The sequence below is a fragment of the Haemaphysalis longicornis genome, unplaced genomic scaffold (assembly GCF_048455015.1).
Source record: "Haemaphysalis longicornis isolate Haplotype H1 unplaced genomic scaffold, Haemaphysalis longicornis Haplotype H1 scaffold_2, whole genome shotgun sequence".
NCBI lineage: Eukaryota > Metazoa > Arthropoda > Arachnida > Ixodida > Ixodidae > Haemaphysalis > Haemaphysalis longicornis.
Window position 1 is genome coordinate 158,162,896 of NW_027526295.1, and position 25,821 is coordinate 158,188,716.

General features: G+C 48.8%; 1 protein-coding gene across 1 annotated transcript in view; it reads left to right on the forward strand.

Annotated features, from left to right (window-relative positions):
* The first annotated feature begins 3,708 nt into the window (after positions 1-3,708).
* LOC144168385 (alkaline phosphatase-like) overlaps positions 3,709-25,821 on the forward strand; it is a 112,795-nt gene continuing 90,682 nt past the window's right edge. Inside the window, exon 1 of the mRNA XM_077697385.1 lies at positions 3,709-3,836. Coding sequence (XP_077553511.1) covers positions 3,752-3,836 — 85 coding nt within the window. The 5' untranslated portion in view covers positions 3,709-3,751. The remainder of the gene's footprint in view (positions 3,837-25,821) is intronic.

Sequence of the window (25,821 nt, forward strand, 5' to 3'; positions counted from 1 at the left end):
CGGGGTCCGCGGTGTCGCTGCTCACCGTCACCATGAATACTCAAGGTGCCCCGTGCGGGGCACTTTCGGATATAGACCAAAACACCTGAAGTATATTTATTTTACATGAGGGTGTGCGAATATTCGAAAATTTTGAATATTACTCGAAAATTAAATATGTGATATTCGTATTCGCTTCGAAAACTATGTATTCAAACGAGTTCGAATATTCGAAAGGGTTTGAATAATCGGCTATTATCAAATATTTTGACTGATTGGTTTAAGGGGGGGACGCGGCTTTCGACTTTTGAAAAATGACCAAAACATCGTTTTTTTTTATTAAGCCACATATCCGGCTTCTATATTTTCTATCCTGTGCGTTTGCAACGTTTTTCCGCCGAAAACCGCTGCAAAGTGGCATAAGAAATACTTTTGCCAGCTGTGGTGGCAGAATGGCAGCGCAAAAGGGCGAAAAAAACGGCAATTTTCGGAGCTATTTATCAACGGTGCCACCGGGCGCGGCCATTTTGGTATTATTGGATCGGCCCGATCCTGTTTCCAGGTTCTGGCCATCTCTTTTATTTTCGTGCATTCAGAAATGCAGGAACGACAGAAAAATAAAGACGCACAAACGAAGCCAGAAACAGATGCTGAAACGCGCTTGGCCTTCCGGTCGGCGCGCGTTGAAATGGCCCCCTGATTGGCGTCACTGCGGCAATGCAAGATGGCGGCCGCCTGAACTGCGTGTTGCGCGTTTCTGAGTTCATTTGCGCTGCTTCGCTGGGCCAAGTTCCTGTTCAGTCATTTTATCTGATGTGGTATTCAACATGGACATTATCGCGATGGGAATGCCTGAGGTCACAAGCCAGATCACGGGAAGTTCCGTGGCTCGAAAGGCGGAGGTCATCGAACGCTTCGTGGTGCGCGTGACTACCCTGGAGGGTGAAACGCGGTGTGCGCGTTTGTGATAGCGGTTCGCGAAGTGAACCTTTCGTCTGATTTACGGTGCTTACACGCTTAGTTATTGGTTTGTTTGGCAATGCACTCGCTAGCCTTGGGAAAGAAACGGCCGACGCTTCAAAAGCTGCGGCACGCACGGCATAGCCGCTGCGCGTCGAAGTGTCGCCTGACTGCGCAACCGGGTACGATTCAACGCCAGAAGTTGTAACTAATTCATGTGACGTTAGGTTTAATCTCATGAGTGACCTGACGGTTCATGTCAGGGATAAAAAAGTATGACATGTTGCGGTGTACGAGCGCAGCGAAGCGGGCGAGCCAAATAGCCTTTGCGCAACGATTCCCGTGAACTTCAAGAAATCATGCAAACAGGCCTGCGTTGGGAATAAGAAGTGTTGACGGCGTTAAAAATGTGCCTCACTGTCATTTAATTTAACAAATTGAATTTTTAGGGAAATTATTAATACCAGTGCATACATCTATAGTTTAGTGCATATACCCGCCGCTGTGGCTCAGTGGCTAAGGCGTTGTGCTGCTGAGCACGAGGGCGCAGGTGCGACTCCCGGCCGCGGCGGCCGCTTTTCTGATGGGGGCGAAAAGCAAAAACGCCCGCGTCTATGAGATGTCTATGAGATGACATTAAAGATCGCCAGGTGGTCAAAATTAATCCGGAGCCCGCCACTACGGTGCACCTCATCGCCTGCGTTGCGTCGGCGCGTTAAACTCTACAATCAATCAATCAATCAATCAATCAATCAATCAATAAATAAATAAATCTCTTCTTTTCCGTCGGTCCTTCAACAGCAATACATATCTAGATAAAGAGAGATTGGACGTAGATGGATATGGGGCTATGATTAGCGCCAGTTTCTGGCGAAGCTGACCAAGGTTTGCGACACAACTCCCCGGCCGCAGAAGCACCGTCCCGGTGCCTGTTACGACGGAGGAGCAGCAGTAGGTGGATCCCGTGTGTGGTACGTCTTGTGGCGGCTCACGTGGACGGGCTAAGGAGCCGAGTGCACAGACGATGTCGGAGGCGCGAGAAGCACAATTTCATCGGTGACGGGAGTGACGTTCCCCTCGATGCGGTAAGGGCGACTGAATGGGGACATGAGCTTCTCAGACCGTCCACTGCGGCGAGAAATGGTCCACAAAAGAACCGAGGAGCCTGGAGCAAAGTTTGCAGGGCGGTGACGCTCGTTGTATCAATGTTTCTGGGATTCTTGTGACGCCAACAGCCGTGCTCGGGCAGCCTTGCAAGCCAGGTCAGCGTGGGCGATGACGTCACGAGCATACGCAGTGGTCGGCTGAGTCGAAGCAAGCAGCGTGGTGTCGAACGGTAGGGTTAGCCCACGGCCGAAGAGAAGGAACAACGTTGAATATCCAGCAGTGTAGTGCCGGGAGGAACTGTATACAACTGTCACATAAGGTAGTCCAACGCCCCAACGCCGATGATCGTTGAAGACGTACATTGCACGAATGTCAGTGAGCGTGTTGTTTAGCCGCTCAGTAAGGCCATTTGTGTGAGTGTGGTATGCGGTTGTAAGCGTGTGCTTTGTTTCACAAGAGCGAATAAGGTCTTCGACAACCTGTGATAAAAAGTACCGGCGACGATTTTTGAGTAGCTGGCAAGGAGCACCGTGAAGCAAGAAAATGTCGCGACGCGAAGCAAGAAATTGGCGACATTGGTAGCGCAGCTCGTGGGGAGTGCACATGTGATGACGTAGCGGATAACATAGTCTGTGGCTACTGCTATGCAACAATTACCGGATAACGACAACGGAAAGGGGCCTGAAAGGTACAAGCCAACACGATAAAGTGGTTCGGTGGGAATGTCTAAAAGCTTGCAGTTGCCCGGCGCGACGCAACGGGGGCGTTTTCCAACGTTGCGAAATATCACATGCCGCGACGTTGCGACGCACAGTGAGGTAGATCCCTGGCCAGTAAAATTGCCGGTGGACGCGGTAGTACGTGCGGGCGGCCAAAAGGTGGCCAGCCATTGGCACATCGTGAAGCTGGCGGAGTACGTCCGAGCGAAAGTTCTCGGCTACTGCCAGAACCAGGTCAGGTCCATGAGCCCGTAAGAACAGAAATATATGAGACGAGGGATTCCGTACGAACACACATCAAAAATGCAGTCCTTACTGCCAGTGCTATCGGATACTACGTGAAGGCGGTTTGTAGCGCCGAATAAGGTAATTGTTATTTTTTGTGATACAGGGATAAAGAAATCAAAGTCGGGGAATGCTAATAAATAAAATTTATACTGATAGGGTTCCTACCCTTCATCAGTGAGAGAGAATTTACGACGATGGCGCCCTCGGTGAAGATGACGACGCACACTCGACATTTCATTTCACGCTTGAAGACTCTCTCCCGCTACGTGCAATGTTTGTTCGTATTGCCTTCTAGTTTTGCTATGTTTATACTTTTTTTCAGGTACTTGGTGAAGCGACAGCGCCTATAGGCATTGCTTCGTTTTGAACACCTAGAACAGCACTTATAAAAAAATGCCATGTCAAGCAGAACTGTCACATTCCCAAGTAAGCCACATCTGTAGAAAAAATAAATTCTGCTTCTATTTTGAGACGGGTTGCCAGTGCGACATATAATCTGTATTGTATTCTCATGTCATGCATGAGAAGACGGGATGTTCTAGTGACGTCCAGCGAATAAGAAGAAAGACTAAAGTTCAACCACCCTGAAAAAATGACGTCAACTGCCTGCTGGCTACTCAGTACTGTTCTCGTGTCGCTGCTTGTCCCTTATTTACTATTCTCTATACAGGTACAAGAATTTCTCACTGAGGGAAGCAATGATGTTCATATTCGTTTTAGTTTTTTGCATAATCTTGAGGTCTGCATACGCGGTTTTTCCTATCCCGAATGAACAAGACGAAAGTGAGTGATCCTTTTTTTTCAACCTTTAATTGTCCACTCATAAAAGCACCTGCACTTCTCGCCAGGCACAACGTGAAATTTCACTGGGAGTAGACCAGTGAACATAAGTATATTACGCAAACGTAGCTCCTAGATAATTGCCCCGGTTCTAATGTGCTTCTTGGTAAATCTTCATCCTTTATGAAATATGTGTAGTTGGTCCCAACGTTTTTCCACGTGCATAAATGTATGCAAGGGATTGAAAACGAACAGATAGTTCATTCCTTTAAGCCGTTAATGCTATTTTATTCAACATAATATCAAAAGAGTGCCCCTAGAGCGATAGCATGGTCGCAGGTGTGATTGTACAAAAGGATCGAATTTAACTCGGCCGAAATGAAATTGTTAGAGAAATTTTACACGAGCTGCTGCTTGAATACTCACGAACGCTTCTTAAACACCCACAGTTACCTTTGACTAATTGATATATAAGGCCGCTGCTGTGGTCTTCAGGGACGTCAAAGAACGCTAGCCAATACGGCGGTGTTGCGTGCTCCATAAACTTGGGGAATGCAGCTTTTAACGCGATCCACAATAGACTGTGATGACAACGCTGGGGAAAACAATGCAGGGAGGAGCTAAAAAATAAAAACAGTAGTTGGGAATACGCCTGCGGCGCAACATCGTATTGTGTATTGTGTATTGTGCGCAACGGTGTATTCTGTTTTTCACCCCGCACGGGGCACCTTCAGTATTCATGGTGACGGTGGGCAGCGACACCGCGGACCCCGCGCTCCCATACATAAGCCGTGTCCAACCGTTGCGAAGTGTCTAAAGGTGAAGGGTAGAAGCCGTAAACGGTGGCCGTCTCAGCCTTGGTCAAGCTCCGGCCGATGGGCTCCCTGCCTGTCTACCAGGCAGGGAGCCCCGGGACCTCTTTGACTACCAGGGTAAGGTCAAAGGCGAAAGTACTCCCGTCTCCCTGCTTTTATACTATGCCGTATGGTATTTTCAAAATCCTCCCCAACCGTGGTCGGCCCCCTAAAAGGGGCCGCACCGAAGTATCGTTTCCCCCATTGCCATCTTTGACATTTCCTGAACCAGATGATTACTCTCGATTTCTTGTCATGGAGTCCCTCAATCCAACCGACCCTCTTGCATCTCAGTCAGTCTTCTTGATCGCCAAGTACCTTGAAGCCATAATAGGAAAATCGTATAAGTGCAAAAAACAAAGGTGTGGTGAACTCCTAATCGAAATAAATGACAAGCAGCAGTCTGCAAAGCTTCTAGCTCAGACTCGACTGGCTGATCTCGACATCAGGGTCCCACCGCATCGGAGCCTCAACAGCTCGCAGGGTGTGGTGATATCCGAGACAGATCTCCTGAACGAAACGGATGCGGATCTCCTTGCCGGCTTGAAGGATCAGGGCGTCACTGTCGTGAGACGCATCACTATCCGCAGAGACGACAAGGAGATTCCCACCAAGCACATTATCTTGACTTTTGACCGCGCAGCTCTTCCACAACATATAAATACAGGTTTTATCCGTTGCTCCATCTGTCCGTACATCCCGAACCCGCGGCGCTGTTTAAAGTGCCAGCGGTTCGGCCATGGTACAAACTCTTGATGATGATGATGATGATTGTCTTTTTATGGCGCAAGGCCGACGAGGGCTAAGAGCGCCAGAAACAATTGTGATTTAATAAAAGCGATGAGAATTAAAATTACAATTGTAAACTAAAGTGAAGCAGAAGCTGTTTAAACACAAATGAGATGGCTGGTGTAGAGGGCCAGGTTGTAATTACGCGCAGTATGAAATGAGCTGTGAAAAATTAATCTCTTTTAAAAACTTCGAAACATACTTAAAAGGAATTGTAGCATTGTCGGCTAAAAAATGTGAGGGGTGGAGTGGGATGTGTTGTCTGTATAGTTGTGGAAAGTGTTTGCGTCGAGTTGTGGTGAGTGCGTTACATTGAATTAGGATGTGGATTACGGATAGGTGTTCTCCACACCTGCTACACAGAGGTCTTGGGGATCCAGTGAGCAGGTGGGAGTGTGTAGCATGTGTGTGGCCTATCCGTAATCTGGCTAGTGTAGCTTCATTGAATCTGTTGTGTGTGTCTGTTGTGTATCGTCCCAAGTGTGGTTTTATTAGGTGTAATTTGTTGTCTGTCAGTTCGCTCCACTGTGTTTGCCATGTTTCACGAAGTTGTTCTCTGATGTGTGGCTTGAGGTCTGTGTAAGGTAGTGTTGTTATGTCCACTGTGTTCGTCAGTGCAGCAGCGGCGGCACTTTCATCCGCCAGCTCATTTCCGCGTATCCCACAGTGGCCCGGAACCCAGCACACAATCACTTCGAGATTTGAGGCGTACGCGGACATAATGGTCTTAAAAAGAAGATTGATCACATAATTTTTAGACGACTTACCAGATGATAGCGCGCGCACAACACTCAAAGAATCTGTGTAAACGATGGATTTGGGTATTTTATGTTGAAGGATGTGATTCAGAATGAGGAGCACGCCATACGCCTCTGCCGTGAAGATACTACTAAGTAAATTCATAGTCTTAGAGATGCTTAAGTTTGGTCCGTGTGCCGCAGAGGACACAGCGGAAGCAGTCTTTGAGGCATCGCTATAAAATTCTAAACACTGATACTTTTGCTGTAGGGACAAAAAGTGCTGCAAAATCGCACTTTGTGGAACCCGGTTCTTCTGGATTTGTGTAAAAGATGTATAACAAGAAACTGCGCGGAGATGCCACGGTGGTAAAAGGTCCGTAAACGATGAATTGTATAAGTCTAAAAACGAGAAGTCCAAGTCAGAAGCTTCCTTCCTCGCTCTAAGGGAGAAAGGTACAGAAACAGATGGACGATTTAAAAACAGTTGCAATGAGGAAGTATCGTTAAATACTGGTTTAAAATGATGGTTACTAATTGATGAAATTTTAAAAGCATATAATAGGTCTATGTAGATTCGCTGATGTTCTAGGCACCATTTATCACACTCAGCGTACAGGCTCTGGACCGGGCTAGTGCGAAACGCACCTGACGCGAGCCGAAGCCCCAAGTGCAGCAATGGGTCCAGCATTTTCAATGTGGTTTTTGTTGCTGACCCATACACCACACTCCCGTAGTCCAATCTTGAACCTATTAAGCTGGTAAATACACGCAGCAGGATTTGTTTGTCTGCACCGTATGCTTGGTGTGAGAGGACCTATAAATTTCATTGTTTTTAGGCATTTATGTTTAAGTTGTTTAATGTGAGATATAAATGTTAGTTTTTCGTCAAACACTACTCCTAAAAACTTGTGTTCCTTTTTAACAGGAATTGGTAGGCCGTTCAGCTTGATCTCAGGATCGGGCAGGATCGCGCGCAATTTAGAAAACACAACACAAGTGCTTTTAGCTGTATTAAGTTTAAACCCATTTCGGTCTGCCCAGCTAGCTAGTTTATTGGCACCAAGCTGAATTTGCCGTTCACAGATAGACATGTTACATGATTTAAAAGATATTTGAACATCATCTACATACATAAAACAGGATATTGTTGGTGGCAATGCCTTTCCAAGCGAGTTCATCTTCACTATAAACAATGTGCAGCTCAAAACTCCACCTTGAGGCACGCCATTTTCTTGGACATGAACCCTAGAGAGTGCAGACCCAACTCTCACACGAAAGGTTCGCTTGGACATGTAACTGCCAAGTGTGTTTAGCATGTTGCCCGACAAACCTAACGACTTCAGATCGCTGAGGATGCCGTAGCGCCAAGCGGTGTCGTAGGCTTTTTCAAGATCAAAGAACAGTGTAATGCAGTACTGCTTATGAACGAATGCATCCTTTATATATGATTCTAAGCCAACGAGTTGATCATTTGTAGATCGCCCTGCCCGGAAGCCTGCCTGCAGCTCTCGAGAAGACCGTTGTATTCCAGGAAATATACAAGTCTCTTGTTTATCATCTTCTCGAGAAGCTTGCAGAGGCAGCTTGTCAGGGCTATGGGACGATAACTTGCAGGGGAGGTGGGATCCTTCCCCTCCTTGAGGAAGGCCACTACTATGGCCTCCCTCCAAGACCTAGGTAACCGCCCCGAAATCCATATTCTATTGTATAGGTGTAAAAGTGTTTCTAAAGTGTCTCGGTGTAAGTGCTGTATCATAGTGTATGTGATGTTGTCTGCGCCTGGAGCTGAAGGCTTACAAGTGTTGAGAGCGGCCCTCAGCTCAAAAAGTGAGAACTCAGAATTGTAAGACGTAGTTGATCTGTTCTTGTCACGTAGAGAGTTCTTTTCGGCAGATTGTTTGTGTTTCATGAAAGTGTCTGTGTAGTGTGATGAACTGGAGACGTGTTCGAAGTGTTGTGCAAGTGCATTAGCCTGGTCTTCTAGTGTGTCCCCTGTTGTGCTGACCAGGGGCAGGCTATGTGTATTTTGTCCTTTCAGTTTACGTATTCTTGTCCATACTTTACGTGTGTCTGTGTAGGAGTTTATTGATGTAAGAAAAGCGCGCCAACTCTCTCGTTTTGCCTCACGGCGCGCACGCTTCCCGAAAGCCTTTGCCCGTTTAAAAGAAATCATGTTTTCTGATGTGGGGTACCGGCGAAGGATACCCCAAGCTTTGTTCTGGGCCTCTCGCGCCCGCCGACAGTCGTCATTCCACCAGGGCCTCCTTGGGTGCCGCACGGCTCCGGAGGACTGGGGAATGGACTTTTCGGCGGCGTCGAGGATGTGCGCCGTGACCAGCTCGGTTGCCTCCTCTACGTGTAGGTGTCTAATGTCTGTGTAGTGCAGTTGAGATGTTTCTGTGAATGTGTTCCAGTTCGCTCTAGCTTCGTTGAACCTACTATGGGAAAGAGAACTGTTTGGCCCTTTACCTATATATGTTAAGGATGTTGGGAAGTGGTCACTACCATAGGGGTTTGTGTCCACTCCCCATTCAAGAAATGGAAAGAGTACTGCAGAGCCAATAGCAAGGTCAAGGTGTAAGTAGGTGTTGTGCGCTATATTATAGTATGTAGGCTGTTGCTTGTTAAACAGGCACGCTCCCGATGATGTTAAGAACTTTTCGATGAGGCGACCTCGGGCATCTGTTCTAGAAGAGCCCCACAGAGGATTGTGTGCATTGAGGTCACCCATTAAAATGAAGGGTTCAGGTAACTGATCCACAAGAGCCTCGAACTCGGAGCTCAACAAGAGATAGCCTGGTGGGATGTAGAGGGAGCACACCGTGATTAGCCTATTAAAACTTATTACTCCGATTGCAACAGCCTCTAGGACAGTGTTCAGCTGGATGGTGTGACATGCCAAGGATTTGCGGGCAACGATGGCCACACCACCAGAAGAGTATGTGCAGCCGTCTCTGTCCTTTCGGAACACCAGGTAACTATTTAAGAAATTTGTGTGTTTTTTATTCAAGTGTGTTTCCTGGAGACACATGACACTTGGCTGATTGGAGTGCAGTAACTCGCATACATCATCCAGGTTCTTGAACAGGCCTCTACAGTTCCATTGTATTAAATTTTCTTTTCCCATTATTTTATGTTAGGAGCGACTGGAATGTGTGGTTATGTGTCGTTCGGGGCAGTTACTCTGGCTGGCTTCTTTCTTTCTTGGGATTGTGACGTCCGATCCCGTCCCCTCCGCTGCGCAGCAGCGACGAACGGATTGACGTCCATTTTCTCTTCAGATGTCCTCGGAGTTGCCTACTTGTCGGGCTCCTTGGACTGTGGACCCTTTCGGGGGCCCTTTTCTGGGGCCACGACCGCCAGGGGTGCCAAGGGTGGCACAGGCGGTGGGGCGGAGGTGGAAGCACCTGCCGGTCCCTCCGCGTCCATTTCTTCCGTGCCATCAGGTGAACTGGGGGCCAGAGGAGTGGAACCGGAAGGAGCGGCACCACTCCCAACCGTGTTGGTTGCCACCGCAACCGCTGAAGGTTCCCCCTGCGGCACGGTGACGGATTGAGTTGCCAACAGCAACTCAGCGGGGGGCTCGGGCCGGGCACAGTCTGCGCCGCAGTACTGTGTCCCTGCCGAAGCAGAACGCCGCTCCGCCCCCCGGCGAGCTGCGTCTGCGTACCTCCCCAGGGGGAAAGAGGCGAACCTCTTTCGCGCCTCCGGGAAGGAAATGTTCTCGGTTACTTTTATGGTTATGATTTTCTTTTCTACTTGGAATTTTTCGCAGGTGCGGGAGTATGCTGGGTGGGGTCCCTGGCAGTTGGCACAGGTGAAGACCTGTGTGTTGCAATCATCAGTGGGGTGATCGTTCTGGGCGCATTTGGCGCAGGTTAGTCTTCCGCGACAAGCGTTAGTGCTGTGACCGAACCGCTGGCACTTGAAGCAGCGGCGCGGGTTCGGAATGTATGGACGGACTGGGCAACGGATGAATCCTGCATTTATGTGTTCTGGAAGTGTGGATCGGTCGAATGTTAGGATGATGTGCTTCGTGGCTATTTCTTTGTTGTCTCTCCGGATGGTGATCCGCCTCACTGCCGTCACACCTTGATCTTTGAGGCCCTCGAGGAGGTCGATGTCTGTCTCGTTTAGAAGATCCGTCTCAGAGATCACACCCTGCGAGCTGTTGAGGCTGCGGTGGGGTGTGATCCTGACATCTAGATCGGCCATGCGGGTTTGGTTGAGAAGACTTGTTGCCTGTTGCTGATTATTGAGTTCTACTAGGAGTTCACCAGTTCTTTGTTTTTTAGCCTTATAAGATTTGCCCACAATGTTTTCAAGGAATTTCGAGATCAGAAATACAGACTTGGAAGTGATGGGGTTTTCTTTTTCTGTTGATTCGATTATTAGGAAGCGGGGGTAGTTGTCCGGTTTAGGGGCAGCGATTGCAGGGAGTAGTGGGAAGGAAACTTCGGTGCGGCCCCTTTTCAGGGACCGATCGTGTTTGGAGCGGGGTTTTGAAGAAGCCATGAATTAATAAATTCTATTCGGCCGTGGTGCATCCGCCCACCCCGGAGCCCAACAAGGGGACGCGACAGGTACTTGCAAGCAAGGCCTGCCTGCGCCAGATTTACACCACGGCTATAACCACATATGGCGTAACACAGGGTTGTTAGCCACACCAGGTTAACCCTAGCCGCCAAGAAAAGGAGAAGAACCAAGAAGAGAGAAAGTGACAGGAAAGTTGTTAGAAAGAGGATAGGAAAGTAAAAGATGTAGAGGAGGACAGGAAGAGGCGACTGCCGATTTCCTCCGGTCGGGTCAGGCCGGAGGTGCCGTCCACGTGAAGCGTGGGCCAAAGTGGTGTGTTGCCTTTGCCGAGGGGCCTTAAAGGTCCAAACACTCGGCATTGGCTCAACCACCAGGTTCCCCTTTTCCCCGGACACGGCTCTGCCACGCACGGCTAGACGTGGGTGCTCGGGGTCCGTGGTGTCGCACATACACCAAACATCTGCTTGCGCAGATGCCCCCTGCGGGGATGGTACAAACTCTTGCCGTGGCCGAACGCCGTGTGCGAAATGCGCGGCGCATGATCATCCGAGCGACAATTGTCCATCCGATACCCTGTCTTGTCTGAACTGCGGCGGGCCACATGGAGCATACTCCCGCAAGTGTGAAAAATTACAACTGGAAAAAAAGATAATCAACATCAAGGTAACTGAGAACACCACCTTCACGGAGGCTCGAAAGAGGTTCGCCTCTTTCTCCCTGGGGAGGTACGCTGACGCAGCTCGCCGGGGTGCGGAGCGGCGTCTGGTGTCCACAGGGACCCAGTTCAGCGAGTCTGACGTGGTACCGCCCCCGCCCCCCGCTGGGTTGAATCACGCATCCCAACCCGGCACCACGCCGCTTGCTGAGGCAGCAGCGGTTGTGGTGCAAACCACTTCTGTTGGGACCGGTGCCGCTCCAGCCCCTACCTCCCCGTGCTCCAGTGCGTTGGAGGGTGCCGAGGGGATGGACACCACGGGCCCCGCATCGGCTCCCACCGCCACCGCACCGCCCGTGCCACCTCTGGCGCCCCCGACGGTGGCGGCTCAGACGAAGAGCTCCCGAAAGGGGGCCAAGTCCGGGGGGCCCGGTTCGAAGGGCACCCCCCGGATATCTGAGGACGAGATGGACGTCACGCCGTCCTTGCCTGCAACGCACCGCAAGAAGCGGCCTCCGACGGCCAAGCCAGCAGAAAGGCCTAAAAAGCCCAACCCAAGAGTAACAGCCCCGAAAGACGACACATAAACACACACGAACACACACACTCCAGCCATTATTAATTTAAATAATGGGAACAGAAAACGTCATCCAATGGTACTGCAGAGGCCTCCTTAAAAATCTTGACGATGTGTATGAGCTTCTGCATGCCTGTCAGCCAAGTATCATGTGTCTCCAGGAAACGCACCTCAATTCTAAACAAACAAATTTATTAAATAGGTACATGGTATTCAGAAAGGACAGGGTTGGCTGCACTCACTCTTCAGGAGGTGTGGCCATTATCGCCTGGAAATCATTAGCATGCCACACTCCCCCTTTAAACACTGTCCTCGAGGCTGTAGCGATCCGTACAGTAATATGTAATAGGTTGATAACAGTATGCTCCATTTACTTCTCCTCATTTTGCACCTCTGAGGTCTGATTTCGAGGCACTCGTTGACCAGCTGCCCGAACCATACATACTAACAGGCGACCTTAATGTGCGCAACTCACTTTGGGGCTCCTCCAGAACGGATGCCCGAGGTCGCCTGATAGAGACGTTTCTTACATCCTCCGGAACATGCCTTTTCTACAAAAAACAGCCTACATACCATAACTTAGGACACAATACATACTCGCAACTTGACTTGGCTATTGGTTCTGTTGTTCTCTTTCCATGTCTTGAGTGGGGTGTGGGCACGGACTCATATGGTAGTGACCATTTCCCCACTTCATTAACGTATATAGGTACAGGCCCGAGCAGTCCATCTTTCCATAAAAGGATTATTGAATCAAAAGCAAACTGGAGCACATTCACACAGACATCTCAACTACACCACACATCCATAAAACACCTACACGTGGAGGAAGCCGCCAAACTCATCACGGCGCACATCCTCGACGCCGCCGACAAGTTCATTCCCCAGGCATCCAGTGCGTCCCGCACCCCAAGGAGGCCCTGGTGGGACGAGGACTGCAGGTGGGCGCAAGAGGCCAAGAACAAGGCGTGGGGTGTCCTTCGCCGGTACCCCACGTCAGGTAACCTCATTTCTTTTAAAAGGGCAAAGGCTTTTGAGAAGCGAGTGCGTCGTGAGGCGAAAAGGGTGAGTTGGCGCACCTTCCTCACTTCCATCAACTCATACGCTGACACACACAAAGTCTGGACACGAATACGCAAACTAAAAGGACAAGACACACAGCCTGCCCCTGGTTAGTACACCAGGGGACACACTGGAAGACCAGGCTAACACACTCGCACAACACTTCCAACACGTGTCCAGTTCAGCGCACTACACAAACACTTTCATGAAACACAAAACATCTCTATAAAAGAAGTCCCTGCTTGATAACAACAAGGCGCAGACTTCTTACAATTGTCCTTTTTCAATTCATGAGCTGAAGGCTGCTCTGAGCACATGTAGCCTTCAGCCCCTGCTGCAGACAAAATGACATACACCATGATACAACACCTACACCGAGACACTCTTGAAACATTCCTACATCTATACAACAACATATGGCTTTCGGGGCACATTCCTCGCTCTTGGAGGGAGGCCATAGTAGTGGCTTTCCTGAAGGAAGGAAAGGACCCTTCCTCTCCCGCTAGCTATCGGCCTATCTCCCTTACAAGCTGCCTGTGCAAGCTCCTCGAGAAGATGATAAACAGGAGACTTGTCTACTTTCTTGAGTACAACGGTCTTCTCCGGGGCTGCCAGGCAGGCTTCAAGGCGGGGCGATCTACAAATGACCAACTTGTCGCCCTTGAATCATACATCAAGGACGCTTTCATTCACAAACTGTTTTGCGCAACGGTATTTTTTGACCTTGGGAAGGCCTATAATACCGCTTGGCATTACGGGAGCCTCAGTGACCTGAAGTCTTTTGGTGTTTCGGGCCATACGCTCAACACCCTTGCTAGTTATTTGTCCGAAAGAACATTTCGTGTGAGAGTAGGTAGCGCACTCTCAAGAGTTCATGTGCAAGAAAACGGCGTTCCGCAAGATGGAGTTCTAAGCTGCACTCTGTTCATAGTTAAAACGAACTCCTTTGGGAAGGCATTGCCACCTACAATTTCTTATTCAATGTATGTAGACGACGTCCAGGTATCTTTTAAACCATGCAATATGTCCATCTGTGAGCGTCAAGTCCAGCTCGGTGTCAAAAAACGTGCCAGCTGGGCAGACAAGAACGGTTTTTAACTTAACCCAGAAAAAAGCAACTGTGTTGTCTTCTCCAGGAAGCGTGGGATCCATCCGGACCCAGACATTACCGTTAATGGGGTATCGATTCCTGTGAGGAAGGAACACAAGTTTTTAGGTGTGGTGTTGGATGAAAAGCTTACGTTCATCCCTCACATTAAACAATTGAAACATGAATGCCTTAAGGTTCTCAAGATTCTTAAAATCTTGTCCCACCAGTCCTATGGAACGGACAGCAACTCCTGTTATGTATTTTCACAAGCATTGTGGGGTCTAGATTGGACTATGGGAGTGTTGTGTATGGGTCAGCCACAAAAACAGCACTTAAAATGCTCGACCCAGTGCTTCACTTGGGGCTTCGCCTCTCTTGTTGCGCATTCCGTACGAGCCCTGTACAGAGTCTTTACGCAGAGTGTGACAAAAGGTGCTAATGACACCAGCGAGCCTATATTGACTTGTTATATGCCTCTAAAATTTCATCAATGGACAACCATCCATTTAAACCGGTTTTTAATGATACATCCACATCACAGCTCTTTTTAAATCGCCCATCCATTCCTGTTCCCTCCTCGCAGAGAGTGACTCCGTAGAACTTCGTAAAACAGCAACTCCGTAAAACTTGGCAAGCAGACTGGAGTGAACAGTCAGACAACAAACTACACGTAATAAAACCACACTTGGAACAATACACTACTGACTCACACAACAGGCACATTGAAGTTACCTTAGCTAGGTTACGGATAGGCCATACGCATCTAACGCACTCGCATCTGCTCACGGGATCTCCAAGACCCCGGTGTAGCAGGTGTGGGGAGGGCCTATCCATGATACACATCCTCATTGAATGCAAGGCACTCGACATTACAGGACGCAAACACTTCAGAGAACCCTACAGACAACATATTCCATTACATCCCTCATACGTTTTAGGAGACGATGCAATGTTTTCTGTCCAGCGCACCTTCAAGTTTCTTTCAGAAGTTCACTTCTTGCAGCTCATCTCATACCAGCCATAGTTTTACCCTTGGTCCTATACACCATCCACCTTATTTATCTCTTAACCACTCTTGGTATTCATCTGGGCCCTTTACAACAGCCGTGCTCATAGTCTTTAATTTATGTTATTCGTGTTCCCACTAACCTTTCAGTTGTGACCAATTCATCAAACCACTTTCTTGGCGCTCTTTGCCCTAGCTGGTCTTGCGCCATTAACTTCAAACATCACCATCATATTCTGTTTTTTAGCAGCTGCCTCTTGTTCATACAAAGCAAACATCAAGAACGTCCTTTCTCTACTCCTCGTGAGCTGACCAGTGTTAAGCGCGGTGTCCATGTTTTAAATGCCCTTTTATTTAGCAGCAGTGCACGCCTACCGCCACTTCAAGAAACAAGAAGACCGTTTTTTGAACACAATCAGGGGGCCAGGATATTTCTATTGCTCGTTTGACGCTGACAAACCATTGTATCCTAACCGAAAAGGTGGAGAGAAACCGCACCGTTATATGGCGTTTGTTTAAAAAATAATTTTATTCCTATGGCATATTTTCTTTGGACTATTTTATTTTCTTTGGAAATAACTTTCTTTGGGCTATGAGCAGTGGGAGGGTCGGTTGACCAGCTCCAACCCGTATCACCAACAACATCTGGTAGACTGGGAGAGAAAGGCCTGTGCAGCGTTGAGTGTGCAGTAAGCAGCTGAGAATTTTCACCTGCTATATTTGTAGTTATCTCTCTACAAATTGAGGGTGTCGAGCTTCTGTTAGAGCTTTGTCGCCGCTGCTAGGGGGGGGCGTGTAAGATGATGACGGTTGGTGTTTAGTGGCGCAAGGCCAACGAGGGCAAAGAGCACCAGAGAAGAGGTTATTTAATGAAGAGAAGTGATTACCACACAAGGGTAGGTGTAAAATTGTGTAAACCGAACATAGTAAAATCAATTGAAGAAAATGGTGATGGCTGGTGTATAGGGCCAGATTTGATTATGCGTGATAGGAAATGAGGTTTAAAAACTTGACGTCTGACAAATACTCAAACACGTTTCACGGAAACCATGGCATCGTAACCTAGAAACAACGTTGGATGTAGGGGAATATGTTGTCTGTAGAGTTATCTGAAGTGTTTGTGTCGTGTTGTGTGAAGTGCCTTTCATGTGATTAGTATGTGCACTACGGATAGGGCCTCTCCGCACCTCCTGCACTGGGGTCTAGAAGATCCCGTCAGCAGATACGAGTGCGTTGCATGGGTGTGCCCTAACCGCAGCCTACCCAAGGCGACTTCCATGTGTCTGTTGTGTGAGTCAAATGTGTACCGCCCCAAGTGTGGCTTTATTACATGTAGTTTGTTGTCGGTCTGTTCATCCCAGTGTGTTTGCCATGTTCTGCGCAAGTATTGTCTTATGTGTGGCTTGACGTCTGTGTAGGGTATCGTTGTAATGTCTACAGTTTTCCTGAGTGCAGCAGCAGCGGCCCTATCGTCTGCCAACTCATTCCCAGCAATCCCAGCGTGACCTGGGACCCAGCAGAGGAGCAGCTGATGCTTTTGCGCATACACAGACATGATGGTGTTGAATACAAGATTAACTGTGTGGTTTTTGGGGGGCTTATGCGATGACAGTGCGCGAACAACACTCAAGGAATATGTGGAGATGATAGACTTCGAAATTTCATTTTCAAGTATGTGTCGTACAATCAGTAAACTTTCATACGCTTCTGCTGAAAAAATGTTGTGTGCACGCTCATGGGTCTGGCTGTATTGAAATTCGAACCATGAGCAGCGCAGGAGACCATAGTGGAGGTTTTAGAAGCGTCACTTTAGAATTCTGCAAATGGGTATTTAAACTGCGGAGACAGAAAGTGCTGCAGTGGGGGCGTGTAAGTGCCGCTTGGGTGATGACTTCGCAAGCTGTGCGGGCCTGCTCGTTTACCTGTGTAGCCCTTCGTGAGCAGGAGCTCAGATGATTATAGTTGTCGTGTAATTTGGTGCTCGTAGCTGTTAAAATATTCTTGCGGCGACTTGTGAAAACCTTCCTTTGCTGTAGGTACGTGTGGTGGCCTTGGAGTCGCTGATTATTAGCCTGGCTCGAGTTGTGGTGATTGCTACAGCGATTGCTGCCTGTTCTGAATATTAAGTGCAATGCACTTCTTAAGCGACCCTGAACCTGCGTCCACCGGCGATGTCCGCATCACATACCCACGTCGGGGATTGGCCAGGAATCTCCTCGTCTTCCTTGGCAACGGGGGAGATGGGCGCGCGCTGCCTGGCCGCTGACATAGCACATACCCACGTGGGGGATTGGCCAGGAATCGGGCGTGAGAAGGGCTAATGCACCCGCTTAAAGGAGTACTGACACGAAATTTCAAAGCTGAGATCCGCTCTAGCAATCAAGTACAACGACAACACAAATAGGTGTCTGTGAATAAATGCATCTTTCTTTCTTTGTAGTTGTGTGTGTGTGTGTGTGTGTGTGTGTGTGTGTGTGTGTGTGATCTCTATTTCGCGAACATTACCGAACCGCGCAAATTCAACTCGTGCATTCGCACTTTCACATTCTTCCCCTCGGGGAAATGCGGGGATTTTTTTGTGTTTTTTGTGAGTACTGTCACCGGGGAGAGGATTTGCCCTGTCTGGTCTACTACCACCACGGCCATGGCGTTGTTGTCGGTATAGTTCGTTGCATCTACACATATTGCTTTCGGGATTATTGCCCTGTTGTTCTGTGAGAGCTGGTACTGTGGCCGCTATCCCGGTCTTGTTATATGCCGGATCCCTGTTTTTATGGGTTGTGGAGTCGGACCTAGTAACTCTCGTAGCAAGGTGGGTATGTCAACAGCTTCGGCTTGTGTCGATGCGTCGGGGATGCAAAGTTCTCTCAGGATTTGTCGCCCGGTAGGAGTTTTACGGAGCCTTTTAAATTGTGAAATTTGCTGTGCCTCTGTGAGCTCGTCGATGCGGTTGTGGGTCCAAGGCATCCAACCTGTCATTTGTGGTTGACATCGGCAGTCCAATAGCTCGTTTATATTCTCTCTTAATCATATTGCTGATTTTTCTTTCTCCGCCTTCTTTTGATTTAAGTAAAGGGTGACGTAGATGATGGAGCTAATCATAAAAGTCTGCACGAGATTTACAGTGCTTTCTTCGTTCATCCCCCCTTTTCTGTTGGTTATGCGAGAAATAAGGCGCATGGTCTGTGTATTTTGCTTGTCGAATGCCTTATGATTTCCTTTTTACTTCCTGTATTGTGGATACTTAAACGCGGGACTCGAATTGAGTTTACAGTAGGTACACTTCCAGCGTGATGCAGCTCCATCTGGGGATCATGAGTGGACACTGACCACCGCATTGGCTGTGGAGGGCGGAGGATAAGTAGTGCTGATTTCTCTGGGCAGTAGGTAAGACCCTTGAGAGATGAATGCGATAATCGTATCTACGGCGCTCCGTACTCGTTTTTGTATTTCTACGTCACTGCCTTTATTAGTCCAGGCAGTGACGCACAAAAACTGAATTGTAGGTCCTCTATCTCTGCTATTTTATTGGGTAGACCCTTTAGGGCCCCATTGAAAAGGTAGGGAGATAATAAGCGCTACAACATCAAAATAATACGCATTAGGGATTTCAGCGTTATCTCTCCGGATGGTGATTCTCCTCACGCCTGTAAGGCCCTGCCCCTTCAAGCCTTTCAAAAGGTGGACTTCTGTTTCGTTTAGCGGATATGGTTCAGAGACCACACCCTGCAAGCGGTTGAGGCTACGGTGGTGTACCCTTACGTCGAGATCTACCATTTGAGTCTGAGCAAACGCCTTTCTGGCCAATTGTTGGTTGTTTACATCGACAGCACTTCTCCAGTTCTTTGTTTCTTTTACATTCGATTATCGGCGAAAGGTGTCTCCAAGAAACTTTGCGATCAAGAATACTGACTGTGAGGCAACAGGGAGGACTGCTTTAAGAGACTCTAGGAAGACATCGAAAGTAATTGTCTGTTTTAGGAAAGCATATGGTTGGCAGCGGAGGAAACTACACTTGGGTGCCACACTGTTCACGGCCTTTCAGTGTTTTCTGTGGGGGGGAGAAGGGAGGAAAGGTGTTGAATTATCCATATGACATAGGAAAAAGCAAGGAAACAAGTACTTTCTTCATTGACTTTGCCCTGATGGCCAAAGTGGTCCTGGAGCTCCCTGCCTGGTTGACATACAGGGAGCCCATCAGCGAGAGGCTGACCAGGGCTCCAACGGCCACCGATCGAGGCTTCTACCCTTCACCTCAAAACTCATTGCCGCGGCTGGATACAGCGTGATGGTGGTGGTTGCATTTTAATGGCGCAAGGCCAGCTGGGGCAAAGAGCGCCAAAAACAGGTGGTTAGCTACAAGAGATTAAAAGTGTATACTAAAATTGAATAGCAACAGAGGTAAAATCAAAGACAATGGAGATGGCTGGTGTAGAGGGCCAGGTTGATGATGGTTGGGTTTTATTGGCGCAAGGCCGACTATGGGCAAAGAGCGCCAAAGAAGAAGTTACTGAATTATGATGAGACGTACATACTAAAATATCTGACTAAAAGTAAAGGTGATGCAAAACAAAAGACAATGGAGATGGCTGGTGTATAGGGCCAGGGTGATTACACATGGTATGACAAGAGCTGCAGAAAGTTTACCTCAGCTAAAAACTTAAACACACGTTGACTAGAAAACATGGGTTCGTCGGCTAAAAAGTATGATGGGTGCAAAGGAATGTGTCGTCTGTATAATTCAGGGAAATGTTTGTGTCGTGTTGTGTCAAGTGCCTTGCATGTGATTAGTATGTGGACTACGGATAGGCCCTTTCCACACCTGCTACACGTGGGTCCCGAAGTTCCAGTGAGCAGGTGGGAGTGCGTCGCATGTGTGTGACCTATCCGCAGCCTAGCCAGGGCAACTTCAGTGTATCTGTTGTGTGAGTCAGTTATGTAGCGTCCCAGTTGCGGTTTTGTTACGTGTAGTTTGTTGTCTGTTTGTTGACTCCAGTGTAGTTGCCATGTGTTACGAAGCTGTCGTCTGATGTGTGTCTTTAGGTCGGTGTAAGGTACTGTTGTTATGTCAACTGTGGTCATGAGAGCAGCAGCACTAGCCATTTGATCAGCGGTCTCATTGCCAGGGATCCCACAGTGACCTGGTACCCAGCATATGGTTATTTCTAAATCTGAAGCATATGCAGTCATTATGACCTTTAAAAGAACATTGATTACATAGTTTTTTGACGACCTTCCTGATGACAATGCCTGCACAACGCTTAGAGAATCTGTGTAGACGATGGACTTTGGAATCTTATGTTCGAGGATGTGGTTTGAAACGAGTAATATGCCATAGGCTTCTGCCGTGAAAATACTGGTATGAAAATTCATTGTCTTAGTTACGGTAAAATTTGGTCCGTGTGCTGCACAAGATACAGTAAAACCAGTTTTCGACGCGTCGCTATAGAATTCTGCGCGCCTGTACTTGTCCTGCAGGAACAGGAAGTGCTGCAGAATTGCACTCCTTGGTACCCTATTTTTTTCTACTAATGTGAATGATAGGTCGCATGATATAGGATGTAGATGCCGTGGTGGAATTAAATTATGGATGGGTGTCTTGTGCGTATCTGAAAGAGGGACCGTGAGTGCAGAAGCCTCCTCCCTAACTCTGAGAGAGAAAGGTAAGGAAATAGATGGCCTATTTAAAAAGAGTTGCAAGTTTGATGTATTGTTCATGATGGGATTAAAAGGATGGTTGGTAAGGGACACAATCTTAGATGCATACAGCAGGTCAACATACTCCCGCTGATGCCCTAAACACCACTTGTCGCACTCGACATAGGCCTCCTGCGCTGCCCAGGGGGCGCTGCGCAAGCGGCTTCCGGGCAATACTTCCGGGTAGTACAAAGCTGCGCGGGTCCCATAGGATCCCGTGTTGACAGAAGCAAAATGAGCTCGACGCTCCCGATTATTTTGCGACGTGGTCACCAGCTCATCCCCGACGCGTCAGATCTATTTCAGCGATCAACTTGGCATTAGGGGGAAAAGCTTTGCAGCGCTAAACACGTTTACAGCGCCGACGAAAGTGCCGGGACCGTGACGGCGTCTGCTACTCGCAGGTTCACCGATCGATAGTTGTACGAAGTTAAATTTTAAGTAAAATTTCTAGTTTAAACTAATACTCTAGGTGACAAAGACTTCTAAAAAACAGCCGATCAAAAAAGAAGAGTGACGCAATCGGCGATGACCGTGCTTTAAAAAGCCAGCGAGTCCGACGGACCGCAGACTCGCCTGCTGCGGTGCGCCGCTCTTTTGCGTACCTGCACACTATGCGTGCGCTTTCATTAAACAGTGCTCGTTTGCGTCGCCGTTACGAATACATGGTGCAGCGTTAGCTTGCCGTTTTGTTGCGTGTCTCAGTGACAAAATGCCGCGACCGTCAGAAGCGTGAAATCTGTTTTCGATTCCGAAATTAGTGGCCGTAAAACAAAGTGGTCGGGCGAACTAAGAGGCCGCTCGCTTTCCTTGTTTGCTCTCACTTTACTTAATTACGCTCTTGCAGCATACATTCCCAGTTCGCACCTAATAGCCTAGAATCGGGGTCAGCAACGGCTGAGTTCCATGCAGCCTACGCAGCCGAGGGCTGGATGGCAAATAGGGGGGGGGGGACGAGGAGGGGGGCTTTGAATGCAAAGAGAAAAAATTCATCGAATTTCTAATAATATTTGACAATAATCTGGCGAAGTGTGAAGATAGGGGGGGGTGGGGGGCAATTCAACTGGAGGACGCCACTTCTCTGTTCTTGTACGCTGTCTAACTCCATTTGAAGTCATAACTGGCGTGTCGGCGTACGACCCCTGCACTAGAAAACCAACACGGTCAGTGATGATCGTATAGAAATATTCGGGGCCCCGCGCCGTGTATGCGGCTGTGTTATGTGATGTTATAGAAGTACACATCTCTGCAGGGCGTGTGATTTGGTGCGTGTTTTGCGTCCTTTAATAGCGCTTAATTTGTTTATTTAATTGGCGCTATTGCCCCACCTACTCGCTATGTACCCTGCCGTTCGTAAATCGTGCGGCGTAAAACGTTACGCAAGAATCATTTAGTTTGCGAAAATACGAAACAAAATTTCCACTCGTTTCAAAGGCGGTGCCAGGCCAGCAGTGTCAGCTGAGTCGGCTGCGCAATTCTTGCGTTCGCTTGCATGCTCCCGATGAAGCAACATTTGCAGTTACCTCAGGATGTAAGATGAGCAGCGTTCCGTGTTTATGCTACTCGTGAACTTTCCTTTGTCGACCGCACGCAAGAAGAAAAAAACTGTAACTGTCGTCAAACAGTTAATCCACCCGACCTGGCGATATACTGTCCCACGCCGCGACCACCGCGACAGCTCGTTCAAAAGAAAGCCGACAAATCGGCTTCGTTTTGCGGATATTATTTTGTTTAGCCTCGGCAGCTACTTTAGGGGCTATTTCATACAGTATGCAGTGATTTAAACACGCCACAAAGCGCCACAACCAACTTTCACTCTGGTTTGTAATTGAAAACACATGGAGGGCGGCGAGGGTCGTCTGCTTTTGTACTACCCAGAGGCGTCGGCCGCTAGGGGCGCTGCATGTCGCCAAAACTCCAGCGCAGGAGGCCTATAAAGGCTTTCGACAGGGCTAGTGCGGAAAGCGCCGCATGAGAGGCGAAGGCCAAGATGCAGCACTGGGTCGAGCATTCTCAGTGCGGTCTTTGTCGCCGACCCATACACGACACTGCCGTAGTCGAGCCGGGACCCCACCAACGCTGTGTACAGGCGCAGCAGGAGTTGTTTGTCGGCCCCATAAGATTGATGTGAGAGAACCTTAAGAATATTCATTGCCTTTAGGCATTTACATTTGAGCTGTTTGACATGAGGAATGAATGTAAGTTTTTCATCGAATAAAATGCCTAAAAACTTGTGCTCCTTGTTCACAGGAATTGGCACATTCGCAAGAGTGATGTCTGGGTCCGGGTGGACCCCACGCTTCCTGGAGAATACAACACAAGAGCTCTTTCCGGGATTAATTTTAAAACCATTCTTGTCTGCCCAGCCGGCAAGCTTATTGACGCCGAGCTGGACTTGACGTTCGCAGATGGACATATTACATGATTTAAAAGATATCTGCACGTCATCTACATACATGGAGTAAGAAATTGTAGGCGGCAGTGACTTCCCAAGGGAGTTCATTTTTACTATGAAGAGAGTGCAGCTTAGAACTCCGCCTTGCGGCACGCCAATTTCTTGCACGTGTACCTTTGACAGTGCAGAACCAACTCTGACGCGAAAGGTTCTCTCCGACAAATAGCTAGCAAGGGTGTTAAACATATTACCAGAAACACCGAATGACTTCAGGTCACTGAGGATCCCGTAGCGCCAAGCGGTGTCGTAGGCCTTCTCGAGGTCAAAAAACACAGTCACGACATACTGTTTATGCACGAAGGCATCCTTAATGTAAGATTCAAGAGCTACGAGTTGATCATTCGTGGATCGCCCCGCCCTGAAGCCTGCCTGGCAGCTCTCGAGAAGGCCGTTATACTCCAAAAAGTACACGAGCCTCCGGTTTATCATCTTCTCGAGAAGCTTGCACAGGCAGCTGGTCAGGGCAATGGGTCGATAGCTAGCGGGAGAAGAAGGGTCCTTCCCTTCTTTCAAGAATGCTACAACTATGGCATCCCTCCAAGACTTTGGAATGTGCCCCGAAAGCCATATCTTGTTGAAAAGGTGAAGAAGTGTTACAAGAGTGTCTGTGTGTAAGTTCTGTATCATTGTATATGTAATGTTGTCTGGGCCTGGAGCTGAGGGTTTACACGTGCTCAGAGCAGCCCTCAGCTCATGTAGTGAAAACAGGGAGTTGTACGAAGTCTGTGATTTGTTGTTGTCGTGTAGGGACTTCTTTTCACAAGAGGCTTTATGTTTCAAGAAAGTGTTCGTGTAGTGTGCTGAACTTGACACGTGTTGGAAGTGTTGTGCGAGTGTGTCAGCCTGGTCTCCCAGAGTGTCCCCTGTTGTACTGACCAGGGGCAGGCTGTGTGTCTGTTGTCCTTTGAGTTTGCGTATACGTGTCCATACTTTCCGTGTGTCTGTGTAGGAGTTTATTGATGTTATGAATGTACGCCAACTCTCTCGTTTTGCCTCACGGCGCACACGTTTTCCTAATGCCTTGGCCCGTTTGAACAAGAGGAGGTTTCCCGACGTGGGGTACCGACGAAGGATACCCCACGCCTTGTTCTGGGCCTCTCGCGCCCGCCTACAGTCCTCATTCCACCACGGCCTCCGCTGGTTGCGCGGGGCACCAGAGACGTGGGGAATGGACTTTTCGGCGGCGTCGAGGATGTGCGCCGTGAGGAGTTGGGTAGCTTCTTCAACGTGTAGATGTCTATGGATGTGTGGTGTAGTTTGGATGTCTTTGTAAATGTATTCCAGTTAGCTCGTGCTTCATTGAACCTATTATGGGAAGAGGAACTGCTTGGGCCTTTACCTATATATATAAGTGAGGTGGGGAAGTGGTCACTGCCATATGGGTCAGTTCCCACACCCCACTCGAGAAGAGGAAAGAGAACTGCGGAGCCAATCGCCAAGTCAAGACATGAGTATGTGTTGTGTCCTATGTTATGGTATGTAGGCTGTTTACTGTTGAAAAGGCATGCTCCTGAAGATGTAAGGAATTTCTCTATGAGGCGACCTCGGGCATCCGTGCGAGAAGAGCCCCAAAGAGTGTTGTGAGCATTAAGGTCGCCTGTCAGGATGTATGGTTCGGGCAGCTGGTCAACCAGCGCCTCGAAGTCAGAGCTTAAAAGTGAAACATCAGGAGGAATGTATATGGAGCATACCGTTATCAACCTATTAAATATTATCGTTCGAATTGCCACAGCCTCCAGGATAGTGTTCAAGGTGACAGGGTGGCATGCTAAGGATCTGCGGGCGATTATGGCCACACCGCCAGAAAAGTGTGTGCAGCCAACCCTGTCCTTTCTGTATACCAGGTAACTATTCAAGAAATTTGTGTTCTTGGAATTCAGGTGTGTTTCCTGAACACACATTACACTTGGCTGATTAGCATGCAGAATCTCATAGACGTCGTCAAGATTATTTAGAAGGCCTCTGCAGTTCCATTGAACGATATTTTCTCTTCCCATTATTATGTATTAGAGCTACTGGAGTGTGACTATTTATGTAGGGTCTTTCGGGGCTTGGACTCTTGGACGGGGTTTCTTTACCTCCTCTGGAGGTTTAGATGGAGGGACCCGTTCCTTCCGCTGCGAAGCAGACAGGAAGGGTCCCACATCCAAGTCATCATCTGATTTGGAAGGGGTACCCGGCGTACCGGACCCCCCGGACCTGGCACCCTTTGCGGTGCCCTTCGTTTTGGCCGCGACCGCCGAGGGCGTCAGGAGCGCCCCGGGTGGCACAGGCGGTGCGGCGGAGGTGGGAACTGCTGCAGTTTCCTCCAGCTCCATCTCCTCCGTGCCCTCGCATGTGCTTCGGGCCGGTGGAGAGGAGGAAACAGAGGGTGCAGCAGCATCCCCAACGGACGTGGATGCCACCACAGCCGCTGCTGACTTAGCAGGCGGTGCGGTGGCGGGTTGGGCCGCCAGAGGCAACCCAGGGGGGGCGGGGGCGGGACCAAGTCCGACTCGCGGTACTGGGTCCCCGCCGAAACCAGACG